The following is a 14,677-nucleotide window of genomic DNA, read 5'->3' as shown; positions in this document are numbered from 1 at the left end:
TACGAAAAAAACGCTTAATACGGCCCAGATCGCGAAAAAAAACACCACACATGAATAGATTAACATTTAAGTCACCTTTATTGAAATATTTCGAAAGAGGTTCATTTATAAATGTAATTTTCAGAGCTTTATTCAGAGCTTTATTCAGAGCTTTATTCGTAACTCTCATAGATTTCAACATATTTCTATTGTTCGTCTTAAGTGAACAATTATTAACCACGAACACATAGGGTGGTCTGCCTGTGCTGGAGCAAAGCTCTTCCGTGTGTACCAACAAAGTCATTGATTAAAGAGGGTCTCAATGGGGTTAACCGTTAGCCGTAAAACGGCCAAAAATTGAGCCGTCAGGCGTAAAAAATGGAAAATTTTAACCGTTAGCCGTAAAATGTGTTAACCGTAAAAATCGGTCAGTGATTATAAATAACCCAAACTAGTTCACTTCATCGTCCCAAAAATGTCCAAAGACCTACAATACGTTTTTCAATAATGGAAATTGATTTTTAACTATTAAAAACAATGAAAATTAACTTTTAACTTCTGTTAACCGTAATGGAAATAAATTAACCGTTAGCCGTAAAAAGGCCCAAATTTTAACCGTTAACCGTAAAAGCCCCCACCCCATTGAGACCCTCATTAAATCCGTCCCTAGGAGCAGAATTTCCACCCCAGAAAAATGCTACACGGAAATGTTTGGGAGCAAGATCTTGGTACAAAGTGAGCAAACTTAAAAATGCCCTCTCATGTACAGTACAAGGTAAATTCCTCTTGGAGCAAAATCTTTCGTGTGTAAAGTTTATAAGTGGGCTCCAAATGTAGCCCGTATGCAAAACTCTAACCCTCCCCCACCTGGGAAGGAGCTTTGACATTCTTCAGAGAAGGCCTGGAGAGAGTAAAACAAAAATGGCGGAAACTTTGTCAAGACTCGAGTCTTCGTGACTTGTGTTTTTGTCCGGAATATTAAAATAGATCTGAGAGAATAACCAGAAAATGTCCAACAGTGGGATGAATTGTGCGAGTGCGTTCGTTTTCGATGCCAACAAACAGTGCCGTGAAATAATCTCGCTGATTGCAACTGAACGAGCAGATTCTCTTCCCGCGGCTCACGAGAAATGGCTTCTTTGTAATAAGGAGGTTGCAACAAGACTTCAGGGAAAGTTTCCAAGGTAAGGCTCTTGGCATGTGGAATAAATAGAAGGTCTCGGTGTGCCAAAATGGCTTTAATTTTCAGACTCCATCAGACAAGCCTAGTCCTAAAATTCTGGAAAAATACAGAGCTCCATCGGGATAACTTCAAACAGAATAAAATAGGGCTTTAAGGATCAAGAGAAAACTGAGTTCTGGGCTCTAACAAGAGGAAATTCTTTGCCACGGGTTACTGAAAAGCAAATTTACAGGGCTTGTACTCCAAAGACAGCGCCCCCTTCCTAAACCCTCCAAACTACCCCCCCCCCACCCCCACCCTTTGGGACCCCGAGGTAAGATCTTTGGCAGAAATGCTCAGTTTTAAGGGTGTTTCTGTTGCAGGGGACGTTGAGTCCCTTATCTAGTCTCACCAGATTGATGTGCTTGTCAATTGTCATTCAGTCAATATGGCCATCATCCCATTAACCATTGAAACTCAAGTGGAGTGGATGAAAGGGGGGGCTGGGGGGTACTCCTATAAATTTCGGATAGGGGTATGCCGCGCAGGTTCTTAAACCCTGACCCATATATAAAGCGAAAATTGATACCCTTTTAAGGCCCAAAACCGAAAAATGACATCCTATTCAAGGGGAGGAGAAGCGTTCTGTGACAACCCAAATAACGGCCAACCGTGCACGGCAAAACACAAATCTTTATAAAATTGTTTTACTTATTCTTGAACGGTTAGTTCAGTTTTAAGATCCCTTTTTATTTTTCGTTTAGCTGGGCGTTTTCTTTAGCTGATAGAATTTAGTTACCCTATCTAAGGATCACACCGGGAACACAATGCCAAAAAGAGCAAAAATGATACTCTATTTAACTCAAAAACCATACCCTATTCTGCGGTACATACCTATATAGCCCATATATGGGAGTGCCCCCCCCCTAGGGGAGGGGAGGCTGGCAGATATTGCAGGAACCTGGGAGAGTGAGAAAGTGGGTAGTACTTTTGCCAAGGTGTAAAAAGTAGAGGTCATGATGAAAAAGCACTCAGCTGAAAATAAATTTGCCTTTGGGGTTAACTCTTTTGCCAAGGAGGCATGATAGTTACTTGATAACAGATGGTCTAACAGATGAAGGAAGCTCCTGTTTAGGTCTTATCCCTCGAATGTTGTAATTCTGATTCTTGCTGATCCCAGGTAAATTAAAATACCCTTGGAAGAAGAATTTATACAAGTCCTGTAGGTCCTCTCAATACTTACCTAATGACTTGTATCCAAAAGCATTTTTATTGATATTAATTTTTGAGTGCTTTACAGCCTATAGGGAACCAATAATTTTAATTATTGGTTTCTAAAAATGCTCGAATTGTTCTCTACAGGTGTGGATTGTCTGCGATTAGCATGGCAGCAGAATTATTAAGGACACAAAGAAGTGAAAACAAAACAGCACTATCTATAAAACGGGAACAATATGAAGAGGAATTGGAAAACTTACTGACAATGGCGAGATCAAAAGGTTTTTCACTTCAAGGGGAAATGTACTCAGCAGAAAACCTTGCACAGCTTGCTAAGGAATTTTTTGGACTTGAATGTCAGGTTATAAGTGATGGATTTGCAGATCATCCCTTTGTTATCTCAGAACTACTGAAGGGATCTGCGGTGCTTGTGCCATATGATGCCGATAAGAACCATAAACCCTGTCTGGAAAAAGGACACAAAGCACATTGGGCTCTGTTAACAGGTGAGCTTAGAGCGATTTCACTTGAGTGTCTAAATTAATTTGTGTTAAATTTCACTCTGGTTTTGCATTACTTAGCTTAGTGATTGGTTTGAAAAACTGGTGCCACTTTTTCAACCAATCAGAAGTAAAATCAAAACTGTATTTTGTTCGCGCACCTTTTCCTGCACTGCACACCGGCACTTATGTCCAGGATTGAATGCAGCTACAAAAATTTCAAAATTTAAGATTTTTTGCTATGGTCTACAAAATCTGCAAAAATTATGAAATTTGCAAATTTTGTAATTTTCGAAGTTGCGTTCAATCCTGGAGAAATCTCCACACCAGTTACATGTATTTGCTTCAAGCTAGTTTTGATTGATTTACTGGATTGTCTGTGTCGTTTGTAATTGGCCAGCGATGACTTTGGTTTTATGATACTCAATCAAAAACTGCTGATTTTTGTTTTTGTTTTTCAAAAAGGTTTCCTGTGTGAACTAGATGGCAATATAATTGACTGGACAATGTTTGAGCAAGATATGGATGTACCCATGTTATTCCATGCAAGTCCATCACCTTCATTTATGCTACCACACAACTGTAAACCACAACACATTTACTTCTGTGCCAAGCATGGTAAATCAAACCACACAGCAGTTTGGAGTCTGGACTCTCTGAAGAGTAGCAATGAAAACCTTTTTGAATTGGACCCTTCCAAAGAAAAACAAGTTGAGAGTTATATTGTTCCTGAAGAAGGTCTACGTGTAGGACTTTGTGGAAAAATTGTTGTTATTTCTGATCAAAGATAGCAAAAAACCCAATGAGGAGGCAGGGAAATCTTGGAAAACTATCTGTCAACAATTTATTAAACTGTTCTGAACATCGATGTCAGCCAGACTATGTTACTAACATTATTGTGCTAACAGTTTACAATTTATGTAACAGGTATTTAATATCTGACAGAACATTTACCATACCAGTGTTCATAGAGAAAGGTTGCTACAAAATTCCTTACCAAGGTAAAATTCCATCTTGACCTTAAGAGTGTAGGGCCCATGACTGAACTGTCTAACCCTTGCAGCCAACAGACTGTTTGTTGCTTAAGACAAAGGTTTTTCCAATTATCAGCTAAACATTTGGGGATAAATCCACAACATTTTCTGTCCTGGAAAACGATTTTGAAATTTCATTAAATTTTTTGCATCTACACTGAAACTAGCCATATGGAAGTTATGACAAATTTTTTCCTGCTTTTTTTCTCCAAATTATTTACATGGTTTTTAACATAAATTTACTGGAAAAATATTAATAACTAACAAAATTAAAACTCATAAATTATTCACAAAGTTTCAAAACTTAGAAACAACAAATGAAATGAACATAATTTCCAAAAAACATAAATATTTCAGTTTGAACAACCTTGAAATAGACCAGCTATTTATTTATAACATTTATTTCCCAACATTTGATAATTTCTGGAAATTTCATTTTTCAGTGCATGTTGCATGAAGCTTGCATTCCTTCAATACCAGCTTGAAGTTAACAGGCAAGCACTATTGAGCCCATAACACCATTACCCTCATAACACCCTCATATTTTTCTCCGTAGAAACCTCAATACTAAGCATAGAGTTTGTGGAGAGGGACATTGGGGTTTGCAGTATTGTGGTTTTGGCCAATTTTTCATGCAGTATTTGAATTATTGCATGATTGCAGTATTTTCTAAACCTGTGGGATGCGTTTTCTTTAGCATTTTGGTTGACGAGAGTCAGTTTAAAAATTTATCCTTCACATTTTTCGAAACATTTTTCGGGTTTCTGTAGCAGCATTGTTCTGCTGTGACATGATGGTAAAATAATGATTGTAGGTAGCACTAGTTAATCTGCAACTTTACTGTTTTAACAACCAGTTGAAAGTCGTGTCACTGTTTTCACGGTCCTGCTGCTTGTCTTTGCCTATCTTTTTGCCCTCAGGGCAACACAACTGCTAATTATGCAGGTTTACTGTGATGTAGCGGTAATTTCTGAAGTTTTTCTTGGTATTGCAGTATCTACAAAAGTTGTTGTGGTGTCCCCACCCCCGCTTCCCCCCCCCCACCCCCCCCCAATGTCCCCCTCTTAGTGCTATGCCTTAGTACAATGTTATTACTGACACTAAAGCAAACAAACAGTCCAAACAAACAGAACAGTCCCAATGACATTGTAATCACAAACTTAAGACTAACAATACCATGACCTGGCGTAAGGTATTCAACTGAGTTAGTGATAGTGAATCAGTAATAGGGATATCTATACGAGAAAAAAAAAATAAGACCCAGCTAAAATAAGACGCAAACTGGGCATGTAAATGGTCCAAAATCCTATCTCAGGACTTAAACAAGGCGTGTTTAAATCAGGACATAGCTAATTTTGGACCAGGGTTTTGAGCTGGTCTTCTTTAAGACCTTTTTAACTTTAAACTTGAAATTGCTTCTATAAACTAATCATGGATTGTCTGCTCCTTTACGACCACAAAATGGTTGTATAAATGGTACTAAATCCCACTTTACAACTAAAACAAAGTGTGTGTATAAATGGCTCTAACGGTAATTCAGGTTTTATTTTAGCTGCATCTTATTTTAGCCATGTCTTATTTTTCTCCTATAAATAACCCTAATGGTAACAAATCATTATTGCAGCAATTAATTGAGAGGTTGATCTAGTCGCTGTGTATTTGTACTTAACTTGCCATTGCCTGTCACGAGTTTTAGTGTCGCTGTGGACAATATGATCAACAACTTCATTACTTAGACACGACACAAAGGGTTTAGAAGGCCTGTGTTTTGGTGCAGCTAACACGTCTATTAGGAGCCATGCTATTTTTCACCATGACACATGGGAAATTCTCTTTATTGATCAAGCCGGCCACCCTGTTAATGATGCTCTGCCCCTTTTCACATGCTCCACTGCTGTTGGCAATTTTGACAAGAATTTTGGTTGTCTTCTCCATCCTCTTATATCGATCTACCAGAAGCTGTTCCTTCTCAGCCTTTCCCCTTGTCAAGAGCTGTTCTCTGACCTTTTGTTTCCTACGAAATTCTCTGCTGCATTGTTTGTTCCTTTCCCTTCTTTTTCGCTTTTTTTCTTCTTGTTTTTTCTTCATGAAAATAAACCACAAAAAATGACATTAAAAACAGGCCATATTCACACCCGGAAAAAAAAAATACTTGATTGCAGGCAGAGCCTTCTTAATTTTTTAAAAAGTTACAGTGGTTCTGAAAGTTAAAATTGTATCTTGCATGCTAACCACTGATTCGTCAATAATAAAAATTGAGGTCACTGATCTCATTTTCGAGTTAGAAGCACTTAAAACTACACTTAAGGGTGTATTAACGGGCTATGCTGTTGCCATAGCAACCTGTTATGACAAGAAAAAACACAACTTATTAAGCAATGTTTGGGCACTTGTTGGATACCATTACTGTAGCATCACCTGATACTAGTAAAAAGCAGTATTATTCATCCATCAAAGTACTGAAAACTGTTGACAGCCACCTTAAGTTAGTGTGGGTATAAGCAATGCAAAAACTTACTATTTCATCAAGTTCTTGACTTGATGTTGAACTTTGGCCCAGTGAAAATGCAGCTTCTCCTGCTTGAATACACTCCACTGTCACCCCTCGGCCTGTCTCCGTAGCACTCTGCCCTGTCCAAATGGTACCATCACCTGCCTGCACAAAAGTACAGCTACTGACGGCTCCAGCAAATGAAGGTATGACTAGAGGCAGCGGCTCCAAAAAGGTCCGAAAATGCTGACAATCATTAAACTGCTGACATTCATCTGTGCCACTTGCAGAGTAGCTGTCTGTGTTATGGGAATTGAATACATTGCTACCTGGTTCATGCCAGTAATTTCCGGTCAAAGCTGAGGTATCACCAGATCCAATCTCATCTGAGTTAAAGAATAAGAAATGAATTAGCCCGGTAAAGTTAGGAATCATGTGACCTACCTTCCTATAAAATTACTGATGACTGCTAATTTTGATGGCCCAGATGTGAAAGTAAGAATTTTATATGGCAGCTTAAGCATCAGGAAGAGGGGCTGCATGCTCCCTTTTTTTTACATTTAAGCTATGAATTGTCGATCTAATCGTTATACTCTTTGAATTTTCAGTAATTTATTAAGCTTACCTAATGCACTAGTCATTTGTTTCCCCCGCTCCCCCACTCCCGCGACATAGCGGGGGAATTGCAAAAAGCGATGCTAATTATGGGGAATTCCACCACCCACCAGGGCAGATTTCTTTGCAAACCACCACCCCCCGGGGCTAGCTGAAAGACCTTGTAAAAGAAGGGATTGTCTATTTCTGCGCTAAATACATTTTGAGAAACAACAACTATTAGGAATGTTTCAATCAGCTTAAAAAATACTAGTGAGGTTGTTTGGAGTATACTTTTGATCAGACAAATAGTGTTGGAGAATCCTAGCTGAGAGAGACTGTCTGGTGCAGAAAAAACAGTTGTCTTTCTCTTGTCCTTCGAGAAGCTGGCCACATGGGTGGCTGTCACAATACGGGGCTATGTCGCATGTTTTACATTTTGTTTTAAGCACTCTTAGTAAGGGGCTAAGATTTAGAATTGTGATTGAAATTATTAGAAGATAAACGATAGTTGCTTTCGGCTTCTGGGATGAACAAATTCTTACCTGGGTAAGGCATTGAGATAGAAAAGGAAAAAAGGCATTGGAGAAATAGGTAGATGTCTTTTTAGAAAAAATTCACAGAGAATCGGTCACTTCGTGATAAATCTATTTTAGAAGAACGCAAAAAAAAAAAAAAATGGAGGTAAAGCTCCAAGCAAATCACCACAAAACTAAAGAAGCTAAAAAAAAAAATCGCTCGCAATGCTAAGACTGCAGTGCCTTAAAAGACTGGATCTACCCCAAACTTGGAAAAAACGTATCAAACGTAACTAACCGCCACTCAAATACGAGTTGACAGTAGAATCTACTATCTTACTATCCAAAATTATAAAATTAAAATCAATAAACTAACGGAAGCACAAGTAGAAAAATGCATAAAGATCATCACTGAAATGGCTCAAGAGAGCGTTAATTAATCCTCCATTAACAGACTGAAAGCTAACATTCAGCAACCAGCGGGAGTCGTGTTTGGCCTGTCTCATTGTATATTATCACTGTTGAAAATTGCCCCGGGGTTTCCCGGGGGTATTTTAGGTCAGGCAAATTTGAGGTAAAGTCCCTGGGGGTCTGGGCATAAAATCATCGCAAAGCTACAGTATTCCCCCGCTATTGCCCGACAAAGTCCCCGCATGTCGCGGGGGTGGGGAGGCGGAGGAAACAAATGACTAGTGCATAACAGTTGAAAAGGAATGTTTTGAGGACAACAATTAAGAGAAGAACAAGCAGTACCTTGAAACTATGATTGAGTTTTACGGCATATTTATTTGGTATTTGAACAACCAGGTCTGTAAAGAAATGCAAGAAGTTTTTTCCCTTTTGCAAATTCCTCGGTTTGCATTAACCGACCATTCCAATTCAAGCAATTTCAAAAGATCTAAGCTTATAAAATGGCAGCCATTATTTTTAGCGACTGTTTTGTAAAAATTGAGTAAGCTTTAAATTTATGCACAGCAAATTGTTCTGCTTAAGTTAATAACAAAAGCTATAAATCATATGCATGATTAAAAGTTGAGGTTCCTCCTGGTTAAGTTTTTAAATTCTATTTTTTAAGCGCTTGATATAAGCTTAAAGCTAATCTTACCAAGAAGTTGCAAAAGGTCCTTATTTTTGCTCAAGCGGCTTGCTTCCAGTATTTCTTGGATTGAAGCTGAGTGAGGGTCCACCTGATCCACATTGACAGAACTCACAGCTTCCGACAATGCTTGATTCTCAAACCACTGGTACAGTCCTGGGCCTTTTGGAACACTTCCAAAAAGAAATGAACAAGATTTAGAAAATGGCCTTTTCGTTTGCAAAGTCTAACATTTTGCTTCCCTCGTTTATAACGACTGTCATTTCAATTTCAGCAGGGCTGTAAGTATAAAATCGCCTCACTTACCAGTCATCATTTTTGTCATGTTCCTCTTTGTCCTCGAGGTTCATTGGCCATTGCATGGAATTATTATTTGTCATTTCGTCGCCAATTTCGGCTGACGCTTCACCTCGCATCATGCAAACCTTTTCCGGCGAGGTTTTCGTGTCAGTATCTAGCAAAGTCTCGCCTACTTCAGACTGCATTGAGGAAGACAAGGCTTCCATGCTATCGAAGCAGCAGAGAAAACTAACAGAAGTCTTAAAACAAGCCAAGAAAGCTACTCTGAAGAATGTGAAAGTCCCTCAGAAGTTAGCTCTACCATGCGGATTTCTCATCAGGCCGCTGCGCCGACCGTTGACTGACGTTGCTCATTTCAAAAACAAGCTCCGCCTCCCGCCTTTACGTCACGACTGTCGTGGCAGCAGGTGCTTTTGGCGGGAAAATTTCACTTGTTTATCATTTCAGTGTTGTTTTTACACGCCAGAGAGAAAAGCTGTAGTAAATGGCGATGAACTACGGTCTTGAAAATATTCCCGGTGAGGATCAAAGAGTTGAAGACGACTACATAGACGAGCTTATTCGGAAATATCTCCACAGCGAAGACATGAATAGGTAGAACTTTTCGTTTGGTTCCCCGAGCTATCTCGGTTTTCGCGCAATTTCTTTTCCTCACATTGCGTAAGCAGTGTTGCAAAGGAGTTGTTTTCCGTTAATTTACAGCTATTCTAAGCAGCAATTTAATTTATACAGTTAAGCTTATCTATCATGACATATTTTTGCATTGACGCTTTTTTCAATTTTTATTTCAAAGTCTTTACGAAGATACAAGTGTTCCCTTATTGACCTCCCCCGAGGCCGACAAATGGCCCGGTGAAGCGACTTTCCCAGATTTCACCTACAACCAAGATTCTCTGGTACCAGAACTCTTTCTACTGGATAATATAGATGACTTACCTGAAAAGTACGACGAAGTAGAGCCCGAAGACGAGCTTCTGTCTTTTTTGGAGGAAATAATTATGCAGGATGAAAAGAAAACTGAAGGTAGTAAAACAAAATAATTTGTACTCGCGAGCAAACGCGCGAAATTTAGGCTTACATCATCGTACATCGCGTTTTAGCGCGCAATTTGCAAGTCTGTTTTTTTTTTCTGCTTAGGATCTTTTCAAGTGGCTGCATATTTTTATAGCTTGTGAAAAAAGTCCGGTTTGCCTCACATCACCGGGCACATAGCGCGAGAATCGTGGGCCTGAAAGTTCTTTTTTCACAAATGACGTGTTGAGGGAGATGACACAAAAATGGGGGTAATTTGGAGAATGATGCACTTTCACTGAAGATTGTTCGGAAGGGGGTTAAAATCTCTACCTTTCCCCTTAAAAAATAGGCTTATTTCAGTTTCGATCATAGGAAGCAACCCAATCGTATAGTGCTCCAAGTCTAGACTCCCGGGGATCTGGGATGCTGGGGTCGGGAAGGGGGCTGTGGTTTTCAGCAGGGCGGGAGAAGGTCCCGCCCTGCTATGTTTTCAGTGACAAGTGCATGCAGAATCCTGCAAATGAATTGTTAATTTGTATGGACTTGAATGGTGTGTTCAAATTTTGATCCATACAATCATTTTTAGATTGAGCAACACAAAACAAAATGGCATTCTTTGAAATATGGTAATACTCATAATGAATAACAAGTTCTCTTCTTTTAGGAAGTTTTGAGTCATCAGCAAAAGAATCACATGTTGACAATATTCTGAAGCCAGATAATATTACCAACAGCACTGACCCTGAAACACGAAGCCAGGAACCAACATCACACAAAAGGAAAAGGCCAGTAAGTAAATAACTGTCCATGCACTAAACTCTAATAAATGATCACCAAACATCATGAAATGGTCCTGTAGTTGAAAACCTGCAGCACAGAATCACAAGATTCCCGGGCTCATACCAAGATTCATTAAGGACTGTATTTTTCACTAACTTCAATACTGCTGTCTGGTCTGGTGTTCTTTATAGTTTTTGAGGCAAATTATGGTGAAATAATGTGAAAAAGGTAAAAAAATAATATGCAAATCACAACCTGTCTCGCATATCCTAAATACAGAAATAAGCATTGTTTACCATAAAGGAGCAGAACTGGGGTGGATTTGGTGGCTAGCCACCCCCGTCACCCCCACCAGAAAAATGAAAATTAACACATTAAAATAGAAAATAAGGACAATGACACTGGCTTTTATATTTTTTTTTATTTTAAAAAAATAAAATAAAATTTTTTTTTTTTCCCCCCCCCCCCCCCCACACACACACACACACACACACAAACACACACACACACACAAAAAAACATATTCTAAAAAAACAGCAAACAAAATATTTGTTAATAGCCACCCCTCTTTGTTTTGAAAAATCCTGCATCCACCCCTACCTTAGGCTAATACCACAGATGAAAACTGCAGAAATTTCCTGTTTGAACAGTGATGTCATTTTCATAACCCAGACCCACACCGTAGAGGGAATAAGAGACACTTGAAAGACATGAGTGTTATTATCTACTAAGACATCACTACCAGGAGTGTACACTTAACAGGGTTGATTTCACAGAAAGTGAAGGAACTATCATATGATTGATTGCAGGAATACAATTTTAGCATCTATCACATTATTGTATAACTGACAATCTCATGCTAGGCATCACATCATAACTATACACTTTTTAATTTGCATCTCTTTCAGAAGAGGACTTCAACTGATACAGAAAAGAAAGGCAAACGAGCTCGCAGACAGCCAATAATCATGAAAAGAGCTAACAGAAGGAATGTTGAAGAGTAAAAATTATTTTTTTACCAGCTCACAACACTAACACCAGCTGTCGATTGCCAGTAAAACTATGGTACTATGGAAACATTTTACTACCTTATTGCTAAAAATAGCATAAATTAAATCAGCTTTTTGCAACAAAATTGCTTGTAAAATAAACAAAAAATTGATTCTCAGAAAAGAAGTGAGGTAAATGCATGTGGTCTTGTTAGACAATATATTTTATTTTTTATATTACAGTAACTGCATGTAATCCAACTACATTATATTTTTTGTTTCAAATCGTGTACACACTTATTATGGGTCGCTTTTGCTAATTTTAGTAAAATGTATTTTTATAAAATGAGTTGCCTTTTTTTGGATTACCGTAATGATTCAATTTAGCGCCCTCCTTCCAATAAGCGCCCCCTTCCGAATAAGCGCCCCTCTTCGAATGTGATTTTAATAAGCGCCCCTATTCCAATAAGCGCCCCCCATTCTAATAAGTGCCCCCATGCATTATAAACTCGTGAACATTCACTGTACATGTGGATATTTATTGATAAAATGAACAATTCTTTTTAAGTAACCGAACTTTCAACAATTTGTTACTGTTACAGTTTCTGTTATTTGTTAGCTTTTTTTAATATTTATTTAAGTTTTGTTGTGAAAATTTGGTTGTTTCTCAAAAAATTAAATAAGCGCCCTGTCCCAAATAAGCGTCCTGTCTCAAATACGGTAAGCGCCCTCCCTTGAGGTGCCAAAAGTAAATAAGCGCCCCAGGCGCTAAATCGAATCATTACGGTATAAAAGACTTAGGACAAGAACCTGTGACATTTGTGTTAGCTATTTGTATTGATCAATGATTTGCATCTAAGCCTTCTGACATGTGACAACGTTGTACTATCTAAATCAGTCTGACACCCAAGACAGGATTATAATCGAGACTTATTGGCTCTGTTGATGTTGACACATCTTGACTGGTATTCAACCAAACTTCGAGCCTCTTTTGTACAGTATACTAACTGCTTGCTGCTAAACAATAATAATAATAATGCTACAAGTGAAGACATCATTTTTAGATGGCCCATGTTATACCTTCAAAATCTAAAAAGACATGATTAGTATGTCCTCACAAACACACAAAAAAACAAGTCTTGGGCCTAGCTGTAGTACATAAGAGAGTAGTTTATATATATCAGGGCCTAGCTGTTCAAAGGGTGGATAACACTATCGACCAGATAAATTGCTATCCACTGGATAAATGTTAACAAAACAAACTACAATTTCCACTGGATAGAGCGGTTTTCACTTGAGTGTCGAAGTAAATTGTGTTTGCTTTGGTTTTGCATTACTACCTTAGTGATTGGCTTAAAATCTCCCCTTTCTCGCCAATCAGGAGTAACCAAACCAAGTGCTGCTCGCGCACGTTTCCCCGCTTCGGCCAGCTACATGTATTTGCTTCGAGTTTGATTGGTTCACTGGATTGTCTGTGTCCTTTGTGATTGACAGAGTAATTACTTTGGTTTTGGTTTTAAATGATTTATTCTGTGGATAGGGTCATCCAGCCCTTGAACAACTGGGCCCAGGTGGCTAAACAATATTATACTTGCTCACAACTTCCAGGTAAAAATTCCAAATTTTATTTTGAACTTAAACCACAAGCTATACATTTCCTTAATAATTAATGATATATTATCTTTTCAGCAACAAGTTTGTGAAACTCAAATTAAGAAAACTCAATAACAAAATCCCTAAAATTCTTTATACTGGTATAATATATTTTCCTTTACCATAAAAATATTGAGAAAATATATATAAAAAAAAAAAAAAAAAAAAAAAAAAAACACGTCGAAATTGAGTAATTAAAAAAAAAACGGTTATTTTCCTTATTGAAACGCTGTGGATTATTTTCACTTATTTTTATACTTAATCATAAAAATATTAACTTTTTATATTCAGCAAGTCTCTTAATTATGAAGTTAATTATGTATTACCAGAAGCATAATTTTTAATTGATATGCTTCTGGTATCATTTTATGCCTTAATTTGTTAATATTCATACCACAAGTGGAGGGATGACATTCTATTAAATATAAGCCAAGGGTGAAATCTTTAAAACAAAATGCCAATTGATTTTGCACAAAATGAAAAATTTTCATTTTGCATGTTACAGTTTTCATTTGAGTGGTCACACATTAGGGTTTCATCCACAAACTTAAAGTTGGAGCTTGAGAATTAAAAAAATGTTCATTGCATTATAACAATAAAAAATATCAATTTATATTTTAGAATAAGATGATGCCTATAGCAGTTGAAGACATCATAAATATACTGTTCCCTTTAAATATTGATATGAAAAATATCATGCTAAGAAACAGACATCTTGTCTCTGATACTCATTCCACCTTCACAATTATATTCACAAGGCCAAAAAAAAACTAGACTGACCTGTGTAAATGTTGTGTTTCTGATTTGCTGAGTACTGCAATTTGACATATCAGAAAGAAATAATACCTAGTTCTTGATAATGTTATGCTATATTAGTCTAGAATATAATTTTCTTTAGAAAATCTCAAACATTTTATGCACAAGGTTGAACTAAGCATGCAGCTACAAGTCTCAAGTGTCTAGTTTTAATGTGCTTAGTATGCACATCATTATTGGACATTTTGAAGATTATTACATTTTTTGTAATTATATCTAATACAAAGCGTACAAAACTACCACTGTCAAAACCCTGTTAAACTGGCACATGAACAGTTAAATGAAAAAAGTTTAATTTACTTTTCATAATAATTTATTTATTTTTTAATCTGATTTATGTTATTGGTTGATTTTAATATGTCCATGTCAGCAGAAGCTTCTTTAAGGATCTACGGTAGTCTTACAGTTCTAGGAATTTTGTTTTTAATTAAATCAGCACGATCCCCATTTCTCGTGATTTTTTTAAGGAGTCCAAAAGACCCAAACGAAATAGACTTTACATAGACATATCATGAAAAAAATACAAACCACTA

The 14,677-nt window shown here is 37.5% G+C and overlaps 3 protein-coding genes across 3 annotated transcripts; 2 read left to right on the top strand and 1 right to left on the bottom strand.

Annotated features, from left to right (window-relative positions):
* The first annotated feature begins 885 nt into the window (after positions 1-885).
* On the top strand, positions 886-5,390 carry LOC144634170 (actin maturation protease-like). Its single transcript, XM_078493061.1, has 3 exons — positions 886-1,163; positions 2,504-2,865; positions 3,325-5,390. Exons 1-3 carry the CDS (start codon positions 988-990, stop codon positions 3,648-3,650), a joined length of 864 nt encoding a protein of 287 aa, XP_078349187.1. The 5' UTR covers positions 886-987; the 3' UTR covers positions 3,651-5,390.
* Positions 5,391-5,416: 26 nt separating this feature from the next.
* LOC144634169 (uncharacterized) lies at positions 5,417-9,226 on the bottom strand. Its single transcript, XM_078493060.1, has 4 exons — positions 8,899-9,226; positions 8,602-8,765; positions 6,412-6,770; positions 5,417-5,975 (listed from the first exon to the last, which is right to left on the bottom strand). The coding sequence occupies exons 1-4, from the start codon at positions 9,096-9,098 to the stop codon at positions 5,646-5,648; spliced, it is 1,053 nt and encodes a 350-aa protein (XP_078349186.1). The 5' UTR covers positions 9,099-9,226; the 3' UTR covers positions 5,417-5,645.
* Positions 9,227-9,300: 74 nt separating this feature from the next.
* On the top strand, positions 9,301-12,021 carry LOC144634171 (uncharacterized). Its single transcript, XM_078493062.1, has 4 exons — positions 9,301-9,486; positions 9,686-9,915; positions 10,571-10,695; positions 11,595-12,021. Exons 1-4 carry the CDS (start codon positions 9,377-9,379, stop codon positions 11,688-11,690), a joined length of 561 nt encoding a protein of 186 aa, XP_078349188.1. The 5' UTR covers positions 9,301-9,376; the 3' UTR covers positions 11,691-12,021.
* The last annotated feature ends 2,656 nt before the right edge of the window (positions 12,022-14,677 follow it).

The sequence above is a fragment of the Oculina patagonica genome, chromosome 13 (genome assembly GCF_052425735.1).
Source record: "Oculina patagonica isolate OP01 chromosome 13, crgOcupat, whole genome shotgun sequence".
Lineage (NCBI taxonomy): Eukaryota > Metazoa > Cnidaria > Anthozoa > Scleractinia > Oculinidae > Oculina > Oculina patagonica.
The sequence above is the reverse complement of the archived record's forward strand: the minus strand, read 5'-3'. Positions and strand labels throughout refer to the sequence as shown.